Source organism: Emys orbicularis, chromosome 2 (genome assembly GCF_028017835.1).
Source record: "Emys orbicularis isolate rEmyOrb1 chromosome 2, rEmyOrb1.hap1, whole genome shotgun sequence".
NCBI classification, from domain to species: domain Eukaryota; kingdom Metazoa; phylum Chordata; order Testudines; family Emydidae; genus Emys; species Emys orbicularis.
The window spans coordinates 255,266,530-255,289,464 of record NC_088684.1 but is presented as its reverse complement, the minus strand read 5'-3'; the positions used below and the strand labels follow the sequence as shown (position 1 = coordinate 255,289,464).

Sequence of the window (22,935 nt, the reverse complement as noted above, 5' to 3'; positions counted from 1 at the left end):
CCTTCTGGGTGTTGTGTTCTGTCCCATCTAGTGGCACTGAGACCACTTAAGAGAGAGATAAAATGCATCTGCTCTAAAGCCTTAGCTAACAGTTAGTTGGCTTTTAGCTCATGCTCTAAGCTCCAAAGGCTGCAGGTTCAATCCTACCAGGGTCTGTCGGCATTACAAGTGGAGCCTCGTCCGGGATTTCAACTGGAAAGACTCTGAAGCTTGGGTGATGCTTCCTCAGCTAGGGGAGGTATGTAACCCACTCACCTTCTGGGTGTAGGGTTCTGGCCCATCTAGTGGTACCGAGACCACTTAAGAGAGAGATAAAATGAGTCTGCTCTACAGCCTGATCTAACAGCCAGTTGGCTTTTAGCTCATGTGGTAGAGGCTCATGTACTAAGCTCCAAAGGTCCCAGGGTCTGTCGGCATTACATATGCTTTAAGAATTTTTCAGGGAAATTCTATGTCCTTATGTCTCTGTTACACAGGAGGTTAGACTAGATGATCCAGTGGTCACTTGGAATCTATGGATCTATGCCTTTTTGTCATATGAACTATTTATATTCAGTACAGGGGGAGGCTATTCAGAAATGAGAGTTAAATATAATGGACCGAATTCAGTGGTGATATAAATACTAGTTTAAGTTAGTTTATAAAAAAGGTGTAAGCAGTAAAGTGTGTAATCTGCATATGAAATTCAGTGGGTGTGCAAAATCAGACAACTTACATGGTGAGGGAGTACAAAGCAGGAAAAACAACTCACAGCAGAGTGCATTATAAAACAGCTCTCCTCCAGAAAGACATTTATTTGCTATATATCATCTGATAAAGCTTTTCCTTCTGTACGGCCTCATCAACTCCTTCCCTGTTACGCTCGTTTTGCCCACCTTCTGAATACCAAAGCAGTACATGTTATACTACTGCATTTTACAAATTATGCACATTTTTAACCAGCATAGCCCTGACATATTATGTACACCACCATTTACTTCACGACTGGGCATGGCCCCAACATTTCTCTGAGAACTCAACTTACTTAAACCACTCCAAATTCAAACAATGCATATAAAATAGGTAAGGAATACTAGTTATTAGGGGATGTTACTATTAGGCCAGATTCTGCTTTAATTTACACTGGCGTAAATCAGGAGTAACTTACGTGAAGCCAGTGGCATTATGCCAATGTACAACTAGAGTAAGAGAGCTCATAATCAGGGTTTTGTTGTTGTTGTTGTATGCGTTACTCAAGAATGGGCAGTTTACTATAGAGGTTTTAAATATTGAAAGGAAATATCTGCTCATTGTTAATTCATTGAAAGTTCTATTTAATTAGTTTACCAGTTAGAGAGCCTACACACTTATATTCATTAAGGGAATGTGCTATCAAATGTGTTACCTAATAAGGTTGTACACTGATCTATAACACCTGTACTTATTGGAGATTGTATGCACTAGAAATCAAATCTATAAAGCACTTCTGCTGACTGCCATGGTTTACATTTAATAAAAAAAGTATTTAACATTCAATAGAGAATCACATTTTAAAAATAAATGAAAAAACAGAAAAGAACTGCTAGATTTAAAATCAATTGATATTTAAGAACAATGAAAGCCTCTGCAGAAAGTTTCTATATGAAGTTTAATACTTGTAACCTTGGACTTGAGACTTCCAAATATATTTATAACAATTGATGGTAGAGCCAGAAACACCTTTTTCAAGAGAGAGAAGCAAGGACAGATCATCTTTCTGAGACCAAGAACCTACATTGCCATTCACTCCAAGTCCTTTTGGTAAATAAATGTGGGACAGAATGAGTTCACGGGACTAATTGTTGCCCCAGGAGGCCTCATGAAACAGTATCAAACTGTAAGCAGCTGCTTGAATCGTTTCACAAAGCCTCAGATCTCTATGGCACCACTAGAAGTGCTCATTACTGTCTGGATAATATATTCCGAACCAAGTATTTATAATACTATTAGCTGCTCCACATTTTATAGTTTAGTCATCAGAGGGCAGATGAGGATGGAATATGTTTTACTTGGTCAACAAAATATTTATTTAGGATCTTTGTGCCCCAGACACTGGCAGATACTTACACTATAAATTGTGTTTTGCAATGATAATCCTAACACCAACAACTGTGCACCAATGAATTCAAGAGTGCAGCCAAAGTGTGCCTTTATTTTGATACCTTATTATTATTGTATTGCTTAAAATATAGCAGAAAGAAGAAAGGAAATTTGTCACTGATTAAAAAAAAATTCTTTTCTTCCTTTAAATATTTCCTATAAGCTTGCCCCTTCAAGGAAACCCTCATCATTTTTTCTCAATATTAATAATCTTCAGAATGCTTCCTTCACCTGAATTGTTGGCCTGTGCTTTAGCATTTATTTTTTTATTTATTTGCCTTCTGTGACAGCGTCAAGACTCACCACCGCTGGCGCCTCTCGCTGGTTGCTCCTGGAATTAGCTCTGTCCACTGCAGAGTGCCCTCAGTGCGTGGTGTCTCGTCCGCTGTCCGTTCGCTCTGCTCTGGGACCTGTGTTGCTCTCCGCTCAGCGGCGTCCTCTTCAGGACACTGCCCTCCGGCAGTGCCCACTACTCCAAACTCACCCCCTTCTGGGGGGAGGGGGGTTTAAACAGCAGTCTTTAGGAGTCGCACCTGCCTCAGCGGCCAACTGCAACCCACAGTCTAGCCCCTTAGCTCAGGGGCAAGTTGCAGTCTGTATTGGCCACCATCTTCTGTGGCCAGGTGCAGTATAAAGGGGGAAGGGGGGGACCCAGGCCCGCCTGCTACTCTGGGTCCCAACCCAGGTACCCTCTAGCGGCAGCCTCCTTCGTTCTCCTCCTGTCCGCTTTCCTTCCCTGGCCACTCCCCCTTCAGCCCTGCATACCTCCTCCGCCCTTCGTAGCAGGGGCCGCAGCCTGGCAGATAACAGGGCTGGAGCTCTCTTTAGCTCCCCCAAGCCTGCCCAGCACTGCTCTGCCCGAGGTGCTGGCTCCTTCCTCAGGAGCTGGTCCTTCTCTCTTGCCAGCCAGGGAGAGACTGCCTCCTCCTCTTCTAGGCAGCCTTTATATAGGGCCTCGCCTAGCCTTGATTGGCTGCCTCTGCCCTGCCCTGATTGGCTCCCTACAGGCCTTTGTTGATTGGCTACCGGCCTCCACAGCCTCAAAGGCCTGTTCCAGCCCTTTTCTCAGGGGGTGGGGCAACTGCCCCACCACACCTTCTCATAATTATGGCTGACTTTGAAACTCCCATTGACTTCAGTTGGGCTCATTTCTGGAGAGGTGTTCTTTCCTTCCTGTCACTGGTCGTGGGTGCTGGAATGGAGGCAGGCGACTTGGCCCTGTTGGTCAACATAGCTCAGGAGCTTGGGGTGGTATCTTGGCTCACCAGGGCACTTGTGAAGAGGGACAGACCAGAAGACCGAGGTCTAGCTTTGTCCTTTTCTGAGGAGGCTTGCCTCATGAGGAATAATTTTAGACAGTCTTCTCTAGCTTTCTGAGTTTTGCTTAGAGAAGGAGCAATGTAGGAACATCATTCAGGAATATGTCCCTTTCTGAGGCAGAAGAGGCACCTGGAATGCTCATCATTATGTGCCACTGAAGCTTCACTTTAGAGGCAGATTTTGAACCTTCTAGCTATATTGCTAGAGTCCCTGTACAGGGACAGTGTGTCTTTAAACATTTTGTTTTTTGTTTGCCAATGGGGTAAAATGATTAATGACTGACTACCACTAAAGCTAGCACAATGTGCAGAGGTGTCTGGTGAACACTACAAAGATTTTGCCTTGCTGCCAGGTGCAGTAAGAAGGACCTGAAGGCTGATTGGGCCCACTCTGCTCTTGGACGAGGAGCGTGAGACCATGTCAGGTCAGGTGCAGACAGGGCCGGCTCCAGGCACCAGCTTAACAAGCAGGTGCTTGCGGCGGCCGAGGGAGAGGGGCGGCACCTGCGGCAATTTGGGGGCGGCAGGTCCCTCACTCCCTCTGGGAGCGAAGGACCTGCCACTGAACTGCCGTCGCCGATCGTGGCTTTTTTTTTTTTTTTTCCAATTGCCGCCGCCGATCACGATTGTGATGGCGGGTTTTTTTTTTTTTTTTTTTGCTTGGGGCAGCAGAAATGCTGAAGCCGGCCCTGGGTGCAGAGCCAGACCCAGCAGACACCACTGACCAGAGAAATTCAATCTTGCATGCATGGGGAGCATGTGCACCAAGAGTGCAATCCATGTGGCCAATCACTCTAAGAAGAAGCACCATTAACCTATGATAGAGTGCAACATAGCAGTTCGGACACTCCCTGTCAACTCAAAGCTCTTTGTATGCTTCTGCTGTCTATTTCATTGGAAATCCCAGCCCCCTTTCTTCACACAGGATGTGAAGGCAGCATCTGGAAACAACAAAAAAACAATCTAAGTCTAGTCTAATATTGGAGTTGATTGTAAGTACCTGCCTTCAGGAGGGCACAATGCCAGCACATCTTAAAGAAGTTATCTCTCAGTCCTCACTGAAGAACCCATCTCTTGAGGCTGTGAATCTCAGTAATCACCATATCTCTAAATCTCCCTGTTAGAGGAAAGTTATTGAGGAGGAGGTAATGAAGAAACTCAGACAATAAGTGGAGTTCTCAGATTTACTTGATCACTGTCAATTACACTTTAGGCCTGGGTATGACAGAAAGACTGAATTGGTTGTCTCGATCAATGATCTACTCCAGGAAGTGGGTGAAGATTAAGTGTCCGTGATGATTCCTTTAAATCTGTCAGCTGTTATTGCTACTTTTGACCATAAGGTTTTCTTGATGCCTGAACATCCTGTCAGGGATAGTCAGAGTTGGGCTTTTCTTTTCCTCCAAGAGGGCAATATTGGGTAATTGTTCCTCTGCTTAAGGGCTCTTGAACAGAGGGTTTCACAGCGTTCTATTCTGTCACCACCAGAATGGTGTAGTTAATCAGCAATTCCAGTGCTGAAATAAGATTGCAACTCAGATTCAAGTTAATTGACTAAGGTGCTGGTGATGTCAGCTGGTGATATGGTTTGGTTTAAAAGGGACAGAATAGATCCCTTTCTTTCCATAACATTTTAAATACTATTACAGTTTTTATTGGATCTCCAACAAACCTTATGCTTTAATTTTGGGAAGGAATAATGTTATTTCTCTGGTTGACCTCTGAGAATTTTGCCCACCTAAAGGACTGCAGAATTGAGTACTTTACTCAATTACTTTACCACAACCATTTTGAGCTTTTCATGACCACAAATTAGAAATGGGCCTGAACCGAATTCCTTTTTATATGGGCATTCCCAAACTTTGGGGACGTGTAGAGTTCAGTCACTACTTGGACCACTTCTTTTGCAGAAAGTTCTGTAAGCAGGAGTGTAAAGCTAATACACAAGTTATACTGGGTTTTCATAAAAAAGTTTTTCATCAAATTTAGTACAAAATGCAGACAAGTCAGTCTTACAAAGGAAAGGTGCAAGAGAAGATGGACTATATGTATTTAATTAAATGAGATGATAATTTATAACACAAGATGCTAAGACTAAAGGTAAGTTTCCAAAGTAGAGTGAAAATATATTAGACATATTATGCAAAAAGAAAATGGCTTTATTAATAGTTGACAAGTCTTTTATCACAAATGTACAAGTTGTCCACTATGGCTCTGAGCAATGAAATCCCACAGACATTAGATACAAGGCAGTGTCAATTATGGCATTGAATTGGCCTATTTGAATTGGCTTTAATATTACAGTATCTGCAATGTCTGAATCAAACTATTTTAAAGGGAAGCGAATGTAAATGTTTTAAGTTATTGATGTTTAAGGACTATAAAAAACTATTTGATATGATTAGCCTATATTTTATGAGGAAGGCACTTAAAAAAGGGTTGTGTGCTAACTATTGCTCAGAGCATAATGGATGCTGCATTTGCCTACACAGTTACTTCACAACCAGTATCTAGTTCATTATCGTAAAGTACTTTTGCACTAACTTCAGTATGAAAGACACTACATATAAGAGAAAATTCATTATGTTCTATACATAGAACAAAGTGTTGGGTTGAAATGTATGAGGACCTTAAAATTATGTCAAGTAGGTTTTCAGCTCAAAAACAGGTATCAGACAATGAGATACACTATCACTCAGGCTATTAAATGCTGTGCTGGAATGTGTATTGTACTGTAAGAATTGCAGTTGGAAGAACTAGAATGCTAAGAGATAAATGGAGAAGGACTGACTCTCTTCAGATTAACTGATAATGCTGGACTTCTCAGAGAAAAAGTAAAAAAAAAAAGATCACTGAAGAGGAGGGGAGAGAGGATTAGATGGGGAACAAATTGAAGGAATTGACTTTAAATGGAAAATTATGTTGCCCTGGATTAGAGGGTTATGTGTACCCCAGATTTTGATCAAGCTAATTGCCACCACATTACAGTAACTCCTCACTTAAATTCGTCACGGTTAACATTGTTTCGTTGCTGGTCAATTAGGGAACGTGCTCGTTTGAAGTTGTGCAATGCTCCCTTATAACGTCATTTGGCAGCCGCCTGCTTTGTCCACTGCTTGCAGGAAGAGCAGCCCGTTGCAGCTAGCTGGTGGGGGCTTGGAACCAGGGTAGGCCGGCAGCCCCCCATCAGCTCCCCTATCAGCTCCCTGCTCCCCTAAGTTCCCTGTGCTGCAGTCGCCCAGCAGGCTATCAATCGGCAGTTCAGCTGTCCCTCCCCCCACTGCCATGTGCTGCTTCTGCCCTCTGCCTTGGAGCTGCTCCCAGAGACTCCTGCTTGCTGTGCGGGGGTGTGGGGGGGAGAGGGAGTGGGAGGAAAGAAGGAGTTAGGAGAGGTGATGACCCAGTAGGGGTCACTATGAGTTGTGTGTTTTGTAAAAGTTAGCTATAAGACTAGATAATAGAGTGTACTTTGGAGCAGTCCTCTGAAGCTATCCTGAGAGACCTTTTTCCTGACACCTTACTCCCTGGCAGGGAAGCGACCAACCATCGCGGACCTACCATAATTACTCAATACCATCTCAGATTCTAGGTAATTATTTGGGATGTTCTAAACTTATGCTTATGTCTGTGTGTGCTTCAATCTAATAAACTGTAGTTTTAGATAAGAGCACACTTACTTGTATTCATCTTTCATCAGACAGAATTGCTGTGTTCCTATTGATTTATTCCTGACACTGCCTGGAGTGAAACAGCTAAGTTACCACTGCTTTGGGTTCTGAAAACCCTGGGTAACAACCGATGATAATGTCATGATCGACAGTGCGCACAAAAGCAGGACTCTAAAGAAAAAGTGAATGATGTCGTTACTGTTTGCGCAACAGGTGTGCAAATCTCTGCCCATGCGAGTTGCCTTGACTTGAGGGAGTAGTCTTATTGGACCATATTCTTAGTTAGTCACACTGTTGCCGATCTGAAGTAATTCACTGAAGCCAAAACAGGTTCTCCAGACTGATACCAAAGTGAGGGCAAAGATCTTCCCCTTATGAAGCGGTGGGTATAATAGGCCAGGGGAGGCTCTGCCTTCCCTGGTGCTGCCACGGCCGCCGAACCCCTGGCTGCAAATTTGGTGGTGAAGTTTTTGCTTTATTATGCCCCATAAATGTTCCAGGGCGGCTGAGGAGGCACATGCCGCCTTCTCAGCTGCCCCGGAACCTGCCTGGGGCATATTAAAGCGTCTTGTAACACAGATGCTTTTCCAATTTCCCCTGGGCATGCTGGGTCTGGGGAGGGGAGGTACGGTGCGGCTTCAGCCAGCCTCGGGCTCCTCCGGGTGCGGGGGGGGAGGCTTGGGGCTTCGGCTGGCCCGGGGCTCCTGCGTTTGGTGGGGGGTGCTCTCCGGGTATGGGGGGGCTTGTGGCTCTAGCCATGGAGGGGTGGGCAGATGGGACAGGGGGTCTTGGGTCTCTGGCCATGGGGAGGGTGCGGGTGGAGGGGCAGAGCCGGGGGCTAACCTCCCCAGAGGGGGGCTCCACCCACTGCCCATGCAAATAGTTAACATACAGAAAAACTTTGGCTTTGAGGAGTCAAATAAATGCTAAACATTGCTTTCTATACTTGTTTTCATGGAGGATTCTCACAAGTGTAGAATATGTAATATAGATTCAGAGTGCAGATCAGAGAAAATAAATTTTCACCATTAAATGACTCTGAGCAAGCTTGGAGAAATGAGCTGAGCAGAAGATACCATAATAAAGTGATATTCCAAGGAAGAGAGATGCAGTTGAACCAAATGAAAATTAGAATATCCTGAGGGAAGGGAGTCACAGATTCTATGAAGTTCTACATTTAAAGAAATGTGCAATAGCATTTGGTCAGTTTCAAAAAAGCAATAGGTGTAGATACTTTCAATACAATGAATTCCTAAGCTCTGAAATCCTTACTTAGTTCTTACTCAAGTAAAACTTTCACTGAAGTCAATGGAAGTTTTGATGGAGTAAGAATTGAGTTAGGACTTCAAGATTTGGGGTAAAATTTTCAAAAAGCACCAAAAGAAACTTAGGCCCAGATCTTCAAAGGCATTTAGTCATCTAGCTCTCATTGGCACCTAACTCTCATTGGCACCTATATTTGCCTTAACTTCCACTGGGAGTCAGGTGCCTGAATACCTTTGAAGTTCTGAGCCTTAGTCCCATTTTCAAATGAGATTTAGGCATATAGGAACCTAAATCCCTTTGACTTTCAGCCACTCTTGAAAATGGGAATTAAGTTAAGTCACTTAGGCGTTTTTGAAAATATTACTTTTGTTCCACAATGAATAGTTGTAGTGATAGCTGATTGTCAACTTTATATATAGAATTATCAAATTCAACAGAGGTCCCAAAATGAGCATAACTTTCCTGGTGCAATAAATTAACTGTGGTGCCACTAAGATGTCCTTGTCTACTTTGAGATCCCACAATAAATGTATCATGGGACTATCACATTTATTGAGGACTTCCTCTGGATGAATATAGCAGTCCAAGAAATATTTTTCTGCACATCAAGAAATTCTTTTGAAAGCAGATAAATTAGGAATGGGCTTGCCATTTATTTGTTAAAAGAAAAGCTCTCTGATAGAGCTGGCCTAAAGATTCCAGCAGGTTTCTAAGTCTGAAAGATATGCAAGACTTGCTAAAAGCATTGCACTTTTCAGACGTCAGCATTCTAGTGGTAAATGGCAGCGGATGGAAATGTACAATTAAGGACTCTGTGGGAATACCCTACGTGCAGAAAGATAAGAAAGGGAGACTTGTTTGGAGAAGCTTGGGAGCCTTCTTCCTAAAGTCAACTGAGATTGGCAGTACTTGCTGCTGCTGAAGAAGAAGAAAACATAAGGACAACATAAGAACATAAGAACGGCCATACTGGGTCAGACCAAAAGTCCATCTAGCCCAGTATCCTGTCTTCCAACAGTGGCCAATACCAGGTGCCCCAGAGGGAGTGAACCCAACAGGCAATGATCAAGTGATCTCTCTCCTGCAATCCATCTCCACCCTCTGACAAACAGAGGCTAGGGACACCATTCCTTACCCATCCTGGCTAATATCCATTAACGGACTTAACCTCCATGAATTTATCCAGTTCTCTTTTAAACGCTGTTGTAGTCCTAGCTTTCACAACCTCCTCAGGCAAGGAGTTCCACAAGTTGACTGTGCGCTGTGTGAAGAAGAACTTCCTTTTATTTGTTTTAAACCTGCTGCCCATTAATTTCATTTGGTGGCCCCTAGTTCTTGTATTATGGGAACAAGTAAATAACTTTTCCTTATTTACTTTCCCTACATCACTCATGATTTTATATACCTCTATCATATCCCCCCTTAGTCTCCTCTTTTCCAAGCTGAAAAGTCCTAGCCTCTTTAATCTTTGCTCATATGGGACCCGTTCCAAACCCCTAATCGTTTTAGTTGCCCTTCTCTGAACCTTTTCTAATGCCAGTATATCTTTTTTGAGATGAGGAGACCATACCTGTACGCAGTATTCAAGATGTGGGCGTACCATGGATTTATATAAGGGCAATAAGATATTCTCCATCTTATTTTCTATCCCCTTTTTAATGATTCCTAACATCCTGTTTGCTTTTTTGACCGCAGCTGCACACTGTGTGGACATCTTTAGAGAACTATCCACGATGATGCCAAGATCTTTTTCCTGAATCGTTGTAGCTAAATTAGCTCCCATCATATTGTATGTATAGTTGGGGTTATTTCTTCCAATGTGCATTACTTTACATTTATCCACATTAAATTTCATTTGCCATTTTGTTGCCCAATCACTTAGTTTTGTGAGATCCTTTTGAAGTTCTTCACAGTCTGCTTTGGTCTTAACTATCTTGAGCAATTCAGTATCATCTGCAAACTTTGCCACCTCACTTTTTACCCCTTTCTCCAGATCATTTATGAATAAGTTGAATAGGATTGGTCCTAGGACTGACCCTTGGAGGACACTACTTGTTACTCCTCTCCATTCTGAGAGTTTACCATTTATTCCTACCCTTTGTTCCCTGTCTTTTAACCAGTTCTCAATCCATGAAAGGACCTTCCCTCTTATCCCATGACAACTTAATTTACGTAAGAGCCTTTGGTGAGGGACCTTGTCAAAGGCTTTCTGGAAATCTAAGTACACCGTGTCCACTGGATCCCCCTTGTCCACATGTTTGTTGACCCCCTTCAAAGAACTCTAATAGATTAGTAAGACACAATTCCCCTTTAGAGAAACCATGTTGACTTTTGCCCAACAATTTATGTTCTTCTATGTGTCTGACAATTTTATTCTTTACTATTGTTTCAACTTATTTGCCCGGTACTGATGTTAGAGTTACCGGTCTGTAATTGCTGGGATCACCTCTAGAGCCCTTTTTAAATATTGGCGTTACATTAGCTATCTTCCAGTCATTGGGTACAGATGCCGATTTAAAGGACAGGTTACAAAAGGAAAACCCCGTTTCTCTGAAATAACTGCATGATGTTTTAGGATGGGACACATGATGGAGTAAAACATACATGGAATTTTCAAAGTGGGTGTCTGAGCATATGCTGAAGGATGAGCAAATACATACAGTATCAGGGGGTAGCCGTGTTAGTCTGTATCTACAAAAACAACAAGGAGTCTGGTGGCACCTTAAAGACTAACAGATTTATTTGGGCATAAGCTTTTGTGGGTAAAAACCTCACTTCTTCAGATGCATAGAGTGAAAGTTACAGATGCAGGCATTATATCCTGACACATGGAGAGCAGGGAGTTACTTCCCAAGTGGAGAACCAGTGTTGACAGGGCCAATTCAATCAGGGTGGATGTAGTCCACTCCCAATAATAGATGAGGAGGTGTCAATTCCAGGAGAGGAAAAGCTGCTTCTGTAATGAGCCAGCCACTCCCAGTCCCTATTCAAGCCCAGATTAATGGTGTTATATTTGCAAATGAATTTTAGTTCTGCTGTTTCTCTTTGAAGTCTGTTTCTGAAGTTTTTTTGTTCAATGATAGTGACTTTTAAATCTGTAATAGAATGACCAGGGAGATTGAAGTGTTCACTTACTGGCTTTTGTATGTTACCATTCCTGATGTCCGATTTGTGTCCATTTATTCTTTTGCGGAGGGACTGTCCGGTTTGGCCAATGTACATGGCAGAGGGGCATTGCTGGCACATGATGGCATATATAACATTAGTGGATGTGCAGGTGAATGAGCCCTTGATGGTGTGGCTGATGTGGTTGGGTCCTCTGATGGTGTCACCAGAGTAGATATGGGGACAGAGTAGGCAACGAGGTTTGCTACAGGGATTGGTTCCTGGGTTGGTGTTTCTGTGGTGTGGTGTGTAGTTGCTGGTGAGTATTTGCTTCAGGTTGGGGGGTTGTCTGTAAGCGAGGACTGGCCTGCCTCCCAAGGTCTGTGAGAGTGAGGGATCATTTTCCAAGATAGGTTGTAGATCATGGATAATGCGCTGGAGAGGTTTTAGCTGGGGGCTGTATGTGATGGCCAGTCGTGTTCTGTTATTGTCCTTGTTGGGCCTGTCCTGTAGTAGGTGATTTCTGGGTACCCGTCTTGCTCTGTCAATCTGTTTCCTCACTTCCCCAGGTGGGTATTCCTCACCCACGAAAGCTTATGCCCAAATAAATCTGTTAGTCTTTAAGGTGCCACCAGACTCCTTGTTGTTTTTGCTAATACATACAGGTCAGGTTGTGGGCATAGCCTGGTAAATGGACATGCAACCTATTTTCAGATGCCCACGATGCTTTAGGCATATTCCACTGCAGCCTCAGGACGTACCCCAGGGTGACTCAGACATAAGAAAGTCATTGGTTAGGAAGCTGCAAGTGAGGCGGTGCAAGTGGAGATGATCTCCCATCAGCATTTCAAATGGCTACTGGGCCACTTAGTACCGCTATAAAGGGCCAGCAAATAAAACTCTCTAATGAATCAATGTCTTGCTTATTTGCCTCATCTACACCACTAATCCTCCCCAGCAATTCTTATTAAAATAATCAAAATCATATTTATCATATTATGTTGAACTATAATCAAGAATCCCCTGTGCTGCAACCATATGAAGCTCTTTGATCAACAAATGAGGGTCTTATCAGGGAAACCCATGAAAATTCACAGAAAAGATATGTCCATGTTAAGACACCGACACAGCCAACCTGATCATCTCCTGTGTATTCCAATACTTGCAGCATTTTCCCAGTTCTAGAACATACAGTTGACCAGAAATATGAGTATTACTTCCTGGATTCTTCCACTTGTGCCCAGTTGATGAGCTGCCTGGACCCCGTTTCAATATACTTTTCAGTAGCTGGGGGGGCGGGGGGGGAGTGGAAAGGAGACAGAGCTGCAGCTGTCCTGGGAATAGGTGAAGATATGAGCATTAGAGATGGATGATACATAGAAACACCTTACTCAAAATTGAAGTTTGTGGCATGCTGCCTAAATCCATGTGCTTGTTCGGTCCTTGGCCATCTACAAGCTCCTCTGCACATGCAAGATTCCTTGAAAATATGAACCATAATGTACATAACTAGGGGCAAACCCAACCTCAGGCCTCCACAGAGATGGTCTTATTTACAGAACTGGTGTTGTTCTACTGTAAAAGGGGTGGGGCATATTTCTATGCACATCCCTTATATGATACAGCTTCAAGAAGGTGCCGATACAGCATGCAACGGAGGCACTTGGGGAAAAGACATGATCAGGATGGGGGGGTGATCCAGGGCTGACCCACAACATTTTGGCACATGAGGCGGGGAGCTCAAATGACGCCCCCATGCTCCCTCGCTTGGCCCAAAACTTTGAAAGGTCTCAATTCTGCCTTCTTCCTGTTCTACTCTTCTCATGGTACTGCTCTGCTACCTACCCCAATAAAGGAGAACTAACAACTTAAAATGCCTTGTTCAAAAATTTTAATTAACACTTAACTTTCAAATGCATGAACAGCAAATGTAACTTTTCTTCTCTGCATAGGAAACACTGGCATTTTTATCTGTTTGAATAATCAAAGTGGTGCTTTCCGTGCCTTCTTGGTTGCAAAGATTTGAAGTGCGTCCTGAAGGTCCACAGTCTGAGCCAGCTCATGCTCTATTGAGATGGTTGCAAGGCCGACCAGCCTCTCCGTGTCATTGTGGAGCGTAGATGTGTTTTTATTAACTTCAGCTTGGAGAAGCTGCGTTCTCCACTGGCAACTGTTACAGGAAGTGTTAGAAGTATGCGCAGAGCAACAAAAGCATTTGGAAAGAGGGTGGTTATCTTATTTGTGCACATATTTGGAGTTGATCCTGCTGAAATTTATCTTGAAAGGGCTTTTAGTTCATCACCTAAATTACTCACATCAATATCAGGGGGTAGCCGTGTTAGTCTATATCTACAAAAACAACAAGGAGTCTGGTGCATCCGAAGAAGTGAGGTTTTTACCCACGAAAGCTTATGCCCAAATAAATCTGTTAGTCTTTAAGGTGCCACCAGACTCCTTGTTGTTCACATCAATATCGCGCATGTCATCATGTGTCAACACTGTCTCTAGTGCCCTGCATTGCTGGTGTAGGCTTCTTCAGGTATAGTGAGGAATTTTGGAATATCATACAACATCCCAAATATACTGCTGTGTTCCTTGAGCTGCATGAAACATTCTTCAACTGACTGTATTGCACAATCTAGCACCCGATGAAAGAATTCAAGTTTGAATTGTTGTTTGGGGTCTCTTATGGGATTATCCCGTGCCTCGTAATCAAAATATCTTCTTCTTCGGTGACTCTTGTATTCTTGAATGGGTGGGAAAATAGCTTCAGTGTGAAGTTCCTCTGCCAACTTCTGTGCACTCTTCAGAACGTTTTGAAATCCCTCATCTGACCGGTTAAGACTGTAGGTATGACTTTGCTTTGTCCAGTTGTTCCATTGCTCCAGGTATATCAAGGTCAACACCTTGGAGTCTCTTGCTTACAACATTTATTTCAAACAGTATGTCATGCCAAAACACTAAGCCACACAGAAATTTGAAGTTATGTATGTTTCTGGTGATTCCATTTTCCTCTGCCACTGTTCTCCCACGAACAGTTCCTGTCATAGCATCATCCCCCATAATGGCAACTATGGCATCATCTATCTTCCCAATTTGGTGTTTGATAGGCTTTATCGCCTCCACTTGAGTTTCCCATTGTGTGGCACTCAGTGGTTTCAGTGTCAGAGAGGATGTTCCCAGATGTTGTTTCAAAATTTGCCATCGATGAGTTGATGCAGAGAAAAATAAATAGATTATTTGAATTACATTAAAAAATGTCACTCTATATGCATCCGAAGAAGTGGGTTGTAGCCCACGGAAGCTTATGCTTTAATAAATTTGTTAGTCTCTAAGGTGCCACAAGTACTCCTGTTCTTTTTATTAAAAAATTCAGCAGCCTCACTAGAAGCTGATGCTGTTTCACTGACCACCAAGTTCAATGAATGAGAACTGCATGGGACAAAAACAGCTTAAGTGTTTAACTCTCATATCCGTGTCTGCACTCCTCTGTTCTTTCCTCTCATGTTGGCACCATTATCGTAGCCCTGACCTCTCATGTCAGCTATCGCACTTCCCATATCTTCCAGCTTTTTAAGAAGCACATTTGTCATACCAGCTCCTGTAGTATCATCAATGTCAATAAATTCTAGAAAATGCTCTCTGACAGTCACCATTGCAGGGACATTTTCACTAGGTTCTATTGTTGTTACAAAACGCACCATTAAAGTCATTTGTTCCATATGGCTGATATCAGGTGTGCAGTCCAGAATAACAGAATAATATCTTGCTGACTTCAGATCTGCCACAATCTTCTGTTTGATTTTTGTTGCCAGTAACTGTATGATCTCATCTTGAATTGTTTTTCCAAGGTAGTGGTGTGTATACTTTTCTTGGGTGGTGACTCTACTTAGATGCTCCTGGAGTACAGCATCAAACTCAGCCATCAGCTCCACAATTTTAAGGACGTTTCCATTGTTTGGCACATACAGCTGATCTGAAGTGCCAAACAGTGCTAGGTTTTCCATAGCAAGTATTCTCACAATGGCAATAAGCCTTTTCAGAACATTTTGCCAGTAAAGAGATTCTGATGCAATCTTCTCTTGATGCTGATCATCTATGGTGGCCTTTAACCTTAGTCTCATCTCAAGCTCTTTCCACCTATGGAATGCTCTCTGGTGATTTCCTGCCTTCTCACAGCATGCCAGATTTCTAGCCAGATTTTTCCAGTCCTTTGTTCCTGTAGAATCCAATGTGGCAGGAATATTAGACTGGAAGAGTTTGCAACAAAAACAGTATGCAGCATTATGGGTTTTTGAGTACATAAACCATGACCTCTCCACCTTGTCACCATTGAGGATTTCACGCCAGTAATGTGTTGGATGGAAACTTCTATTTTCATTGTCTTTGGGGAACATGAAGTTTTTCACTTGTTGTGGCCCATGCAGTACAAGGAAGTCCCTCAGGCTATTGCTCAAGTGGGTCCACACTCCTGGATCATCTAGACTTAAGGAACTAAACTCAGCAGCAGCTGTTTCCTGTGCCTCCACCACACTCTTCTCTGATCTACACTTTTCTTCAGGAATGTGCATGGTTACATCCATTTGAGATGGAGATATGGATGCTGCAGTAGCTGCCAGGTCACCTGCACTCTAACTGGAAGATCAGGCATCTCCTCATGACTGCTGTTCTGTGCCAGCTATAGTGGCTCTCATCACTCAGTTGAAGGGGACAAATAAGCAGGCTGGTAGCAGGGCCTGAGTGAGGGAAGATATCAGCATCTTAAGGGCCTAACTGGCTCCTACTACTTCAGTTGACTGCCTGTTCTCCTCAAGTGGGTTCATGGAAGCAGCAGGAAACAGGGAGTTCCGTGAGAAGCTGGTGTTAATCAGTCCAGGCTCCTGGGGGTGCTAGAGAAGTACATAACAGGCTCCTCCTCCTCTCTCTCCCTGCAGCTCCTGCTGCTTTCTGTTATTTCCTCTCACCTTTTCTCCTGTCTGCCTGTTATGTCTCTTGTGCCCTCCTTCCTCCAGCACAGCACTCCACCATCTCTGTGCATCTAGAGAAGAGAGAATACATATGCACCAGCAGCAGACAATTTTCTACACTCTGGGTCCTACTGGCGCTCCCCCCTCCCCCCCCCCCCCCACACAGTCTGGCACCTGAGGCGGCCGCCTCAGTTCACCTCATGGTAAGGCCAGCCCTGGGGTGATCCTCCAGTCACTGAACTTTCCCTTCGTGGGGACAGGGCAGCAGAACCATTGGTTGAAGCAGTTTCTGTGCAGCATCTGCAGTGCTGCTCAGACAACTTTGGTGGAGACTTCCTCCCAGTACCCTTATGCACCAGCCCAGTGTGCCTCCTTGCTAGTCCTACTGGCCAGTAGGTGGAGGATTTGCTCCTTAATGAAACATTGGAACAACTCCATGAAGATAACCCGACAACTCAATGGCTCCAATAGTGCCTTGTCTCAGATATGGTACATATACCTACCTTTAAACCAGCAAACGGTAACAGCACTTCAAAACAGGCACAATTGTTTATATCCTTCAAGAAAGAACAGTCCTTCACTTGTTTAGCTCTGCATTTAAGCAACATTCCTCTGAATTGCTGACTGCAAATAAGAAATGCTAATTTGAAAGCACCATGCCTACTATTTTTACATTTAAGTTCAAAAATGTTTAGACAAAAAAGGCCTAAGTCTTTACTGTTTATTCTGTTTTTTCAATTTGCTATTAATTTGTATTTATTCCACCAGAACATATTTATAGTAATGCCCAGACTAATACAAAAAACTGCCTTTGCAAATTTCACTGTATGAACTGACCTGCTCATCACCTTAGTCCACTTGGATAGAGCAGAGATATTTGTGATCAATTTCAGAAACAAGTTGTAGAATTGTCTAGGTCAGCATTCTTTAATGGCCATGCAAGTCTATTAAATATCTATTACAAACTCTGAATTTAATAAATGATTTCTAATTGACTAGGTGTCATCAGCAACATTCTTGAAAACTCAGTTACAAAGTATTTTTCATTGATTTTCCTTATATTAGAAAATGAAATGTCAGATACCATTAATTGCATTTTCACAATAAAGAGCAACAGCTAAAGAAACTGCTAAGTGAAAGCACTTCCAGTCTAATGCACAATGGATAGATTCACTGTAAATGAATACAATATATCAACATTTATTACAGTAATATGCATCTGTGGGCTAAATTGATGTGAATGTAATTACTATCTTTACAAATGGAGCAGCTCTGCAGGTTTCTACCAAGAAAATCATTCACATATATTTTACACATTCCCATAGCCTTATACAGCATATTATCTGCCTTTCAGCAATACACTAGGTAATTAACCCTTTGGGTCTAAGAGTTTCTACTTATAATGATTGCATCATCATCATCCCCTCCTGTACTTGCTGCTAGCTGCAGACTGTCTATGTGTCAAGCATCACTAACTTGCATAGTCTCACCTTTATGGTTTTTTATCACGCCTGCATCTCACCAAGATGTACCCTGTGACCCAGAATGAAGTTTATTAGGTTGTGACACACATTTCCAGCGAATCTGATGATCCTCAGACACATAATATAAAGTTTTTTCTTACTATTTTCTTGAGCTACCTAGGAGAGATCTAAGAAGGAATCAGGCTTTATATTAGCAGATAAAATGTCAGATATGATTTTGCATGCCTTCCTTCACACGATTCTTTTATTGCACCCAAATATGAGCATTGTTCTTTGCAGAACAGAGGAAATGGTATTAGTTTTCTGGAAGTGTAAATTCATTTGACTATACACAATTTAATGTTGCACTGGAAGTTTTAACTCCTTTGTGAGGAAAGAAAATCCGTGACCTTTATAAAGTATGTGCTGTAGCATTCAATTTCCCTGCATCTGATCGATAAGCAAGCAGGAAATTATATCTTTTTCCACGGCAGAGAAGCATAATTAAGCAATAAGGCAATGGAGGTAGTTGTGATTATCTTCGGATGCACCTGGAAGCTGCCTTGTTGCTTTTTTTAAAACATCTTTATGGTAAGGGAACTGTGTATTAATTTCTGCTGAGAAAGATGAAGTTGACAGTTTAGAATGCTCATGAACAGCAGTTTCAGTTGTGTTTCAGAGCGAATAATGTAGCCCACCTCAAACAATTAGGCTGCTTATTCTATGCACGCAGTGATGAAGCTGTAAACATGTACTTGACAGTTCTTAACCAGAAAAAAACCAATTATGATCTGGCTGGTTGCCAATGAGTCAGAAACTGGCATTTTTTACAAATTTACAATAAGAATATATTGTCCCCAATACTTGACTTCCAGGGAAAGCATCTCTGCATAATTAGCACTATTGCATGCACATTCTAATTTATGCATTTTAATTATACCAACGGCCCAGTGAATAATTAATGTTAGGAAAACAATAGGTCTGAAACATAAAGCTAAAAAGTATCACTGAAATGCTTTTTAATGGTCTTTGTGGGTTTCACATAACTAATTAAACAGTTTAACTATTTGAGTGCAAGAATATTTTCCTACAATAGCTTTACAGTCAAGTACTGAGACTGAATTAGCCTGCTCAGTGATGGGAGATCATGTGGGCTTCTTAATTTTTCCAGCTACCTGAGCCACAGGAACTCAGCTATGTCACACTGGTGATGCCTGGATGCCTAAGTCCATAGGAAGGGCTGGCGGTTGCCATCCATACGGCATGTGAGTTGGGAATGCCAAAGTTTCGGAGTGAGATTTCCCACTACACCCCCCTGCCTTCAAACTTACTGCTAGTCACGGAGCAGCACTCCCATGTGGGCACTTGAACCCTATCCTGCTGAGAGAGAAAAGCTCCTATAGGAGAATAAAAGGAAACTAAATGGTGACCTCAAAACTATTAGGTGAGATTGACCCAGTGATCCCATCCAGGCCAGATGAAGAGCAGACCAACTCAGGAAAGAGACTTCTCCAGGAGTTGATGCATAACACTCAGCATTGTCACACCTAACTTTTAGGCACCCAGAAAATCCCTGGGATTCACAAAGGCTGAGTTTGATGCGCACACAATGCATTGCCAGAGATAAGGAGACAGGCACCTAAGACTGGAGATTCATAAAAGCCAGCATGCTAGGCAGATCCCCCCCTCAGATAGTCAATGGGAGATGCATAGGAGAGGGGCGTATCCTAAGCTCCATCTCTCTCAGGGAGTTGCATGCCTTAGTCTGGGCTGTATGGAGGTGTCTGCCTCTGATTGGGCTTCCCAGCTGCAAACCCGCTCTTGGTGTTAGGCATCTATGCCATTTTTTTTTTCAAGAGGCTGGGGGTGAGAAGGAGGAGGAAGATGACCACCTTCATAACTTTTTGCCGTGTGGTTAGGGCACTTACCTAGGATGTGGGAGACCCCCTACTGAAGTCCACCCGCTCCCTCCCTGCCCCCAGAAGGGAAGAAAGGATTTGAGCAGGTGTTGGCCACCTCTCAGAAGAGCACTCTAAACACTCTAAATTCTGATGTGGGGCTCCCTCAATATCACTGTTCCACCTGCATAAATAATTTTAAAAATAATTAGTGCAGGGGGACTGGATCCTGGGTCTCTCCATCCCAGGTGAGTGGGCTAATCATCAAGCTATAGGGCCATTCTTGTGCTTGTTCTCTCTCTCAGCCAATGATGCTATATTTATATTTTTCAAAGTGGAACAGCTTCCACAGGAAAGATTGAGGGATCCTGCACATCAGACTATTCCATAGTTCAGTGGTAAAAGCACTCACCTGAGAGTGTGGAGACCCCTATTCAAACCCTCCTTCCTCTCAAGGGAATTGAAGTGGGGATCTCCCACATCCCAGGTGAATACCTTAATGACTGGGCTAAAAATTATTTGGGAGCTCAACCCCTTTTCCCAGTTTTGTGTAAGCCCCCCATAGCAGTCTGATCCACTAGGCAAGCTCAGAGCATACCTACCAGATCAGGCCCCATAGGCAGGTTAGATGGAGGAATACCTATCTTTCCTTGGTTAGCTTCATGCATCATGCTGGGGCTCTGACATCCAGATACCTTGTCTGGGGCTAGAGTGCGGATGTAATATAGGTGCCTAGGGAACTTTCATTGCAAAAATTTAGGCATTGAGTGATTAGAGGCAGCTGATCTGGGGTTTTGTGAATCCCACTGGGGGCTGATTCTGTGATTTAGGTGCCTAAAGTGGCAGTTAGGTGCCTTAGTCCCTTTGTGAATCTAGCCCTGTGAAGTCATGTCCATGTTACTATGAAAAAAAATGCATATTCAAGTGTCAAAGCATGCAATGTCTGACCTTCATGGAGTAAAGCCTTGGAACTCCTGTCATGTAGATTTCAAAATTTGCATTCCAGCTGAGGGTACATAGAAACTAGACAGCAGTTCTGTGCAGTTGTGGAAGCCTCATTATAAAAAGTGATGTGCCACATTCCCATCCAAAAATGGATATAATAATTATGGTAAATGCTTAATTACATGACTCACATGGCAATGTATTATAACATGCACATGAATAGCACCAAATCGTTCATTGTGAATATGACAATGGAGATCAAATTGATATTTTGACAACTTTTTAAAAATAATTGTTTCCTGCTGGAAGTTTGCTTTTAAAGCTCCTAAATAAAATAGTGTAGACAATAAAAAATATATATATTATAAGATACTTTTAAAATGACCAACACTCGGAGCTGCTGCTACTTTAGAAATCAGGCCATTTGTTTAGGTGCCTAAGTATGGCTTTAGGAGATTAACTGTAGGCCACTCTTTCTGAAGGCCTTGGCCCATCTATATATACATAAATATTAAAAACAATGGATCACAATCCCTGCTTTCCTATGCTTCCTCCCAGAGAGAGCCAGTGATGGCTGGTTGATTCTCAGGGTGGATCTCTGCTGTCTGGAGTGCTGGTCATAGATCAGAGCCACCAAGGGGCTGTTCGTTTAAACTAACAGGCTAGGGTCCCTAAAGGATTGAATGCCAGCTGAGTTTACTTGGAGTGCAGTGTACTCCAGCCACCTGGCAAGCTCATTCATGCTGAAGCTGAGTACAGGAAGGAGTGGTGCAGGATTTGCTCAAGATGAGAGTTCCCCTATCCCAGGAGAATTCTCTGCTGGCCATATCCAGCTGCTTTCTGGCCCTTCAGAGCCACTCATCTGGTGTAAAGAGGGCAGAACACAAATGAGAATCTGACCCAGTATGCAACTATATAGTACAAATTTGCTTCCTCTAAGCAACGATATGAAAGAACAGACACACGGATGGGCAAACTAAAGATATTGGAACAATAGGTTTAGCATCCTGTGTGTAGCCACACATTCATTTGTATCATGTTAATTATTCTACTTCACAATAAGGGGATTAAGGACCTACTCATTGTTTGTTGCTCTTTCCTCGTCCTTGTACTATTACACTTCGTTTGGTATAATATTTAAGTCAGGCTGAAAGAATAATTAGTCCAGAGAGTGAATGTTTCCTTAATCTGTCTGGGGGAAAAAAATATGTCCAGTAAAGTCTGATGTCAGTAACTTTAGATCAAAATGTATTTTCATATCAATGTGGATTTCCGTGAATCATCAATTCAGTCTGTGAGGAACAGACCTAACATTTTAAATGCTCCTTATTGCGTAACATAAAATGTGGCTAATTAAGCATGAGATCAGGAATCTGCAGTACTACTGGTAACAGAATGCTACCCTTTCCCTCTGCCTTTGTAGGGTTATGCTGAGAAGGAGAAGGCCACAGCAAAGGGTCTGGAGGATGTGAAGGCTAACTTCTACTGTGAATTATGTGACAAGCAGTATCACAAACACCAGGAATTTGACAACCACATCAATTCCTATGACCATGCTCACAAGCAGGTAAACTTGGAAAGTCATGCATGTGATTGGTATTCCATCATAAAGGAAGAATACAGCACAGAGTGATTGGAAATCACCTTGAATGGCATGGTTAGAAATATTGTTCTTATTAACTTTTCTTATGTCCCAGACCCACTAACATTGATTCTGATCCAGAGTCCATTGAAATCAATGGGAATCTTTAGATTGACTACAATGGATTTTTGATCAGACCCATGAAAACAAACCTCCCATGTTAATTTTCTTATTCAATATCTAACATAGACGAGGTTCTATGATGGTAACAGATTTAGACCAGGCTCCTGAAAGGACTCAATGATTCCCCATTTTGCTGGTTGATACTTTTAAAGGGACAGGGTTTAAACTAACTCTAATTAAAGACTAGCTAGCCTGGGAAAGATCAAATGCAACCCAGAGCTTATTTTTAAACTAATATTTTTTCATTAAAATCAGATGTGAAATATTTTTCATTTTAAGCATTCTCAAGGGTTAACCAGTTGAACTGAAGGATCATTGCCATCAGTGTGAGATAACACTGGTCTACAATTTTTGAGAAGTCGTCTGCTTCAGAGATAAAATGTGCTATTTATTATGTATTTTGATGTGCTGAATTCAAATA

The 22,935-nt window shown here is 42.6% G+C and overlaps 1 protein-coding gene across 1 annotated transcript in view; it reads left to right on the top strand.

Annotated features, from left to right (window-relative positions):
• Positions 1 to 22,935, top strand: part of ZNF804B (zinc finger protein 804B) — a 378,654-nt gene that overhangs the window by 301,025 nt on the left and 54,694 nt on the right. The window contains exon 2 of the mRNA XM_065398463.1: positions 22,173 to 22,316. Coding sequence (XP_065254535.1) covers positions 22,173 to 22,316 — 144 coding nt within the window. The remainder of the gene's footprint in view (positions 1 to 22,172; positions 22,317 to 22,935) is intronic.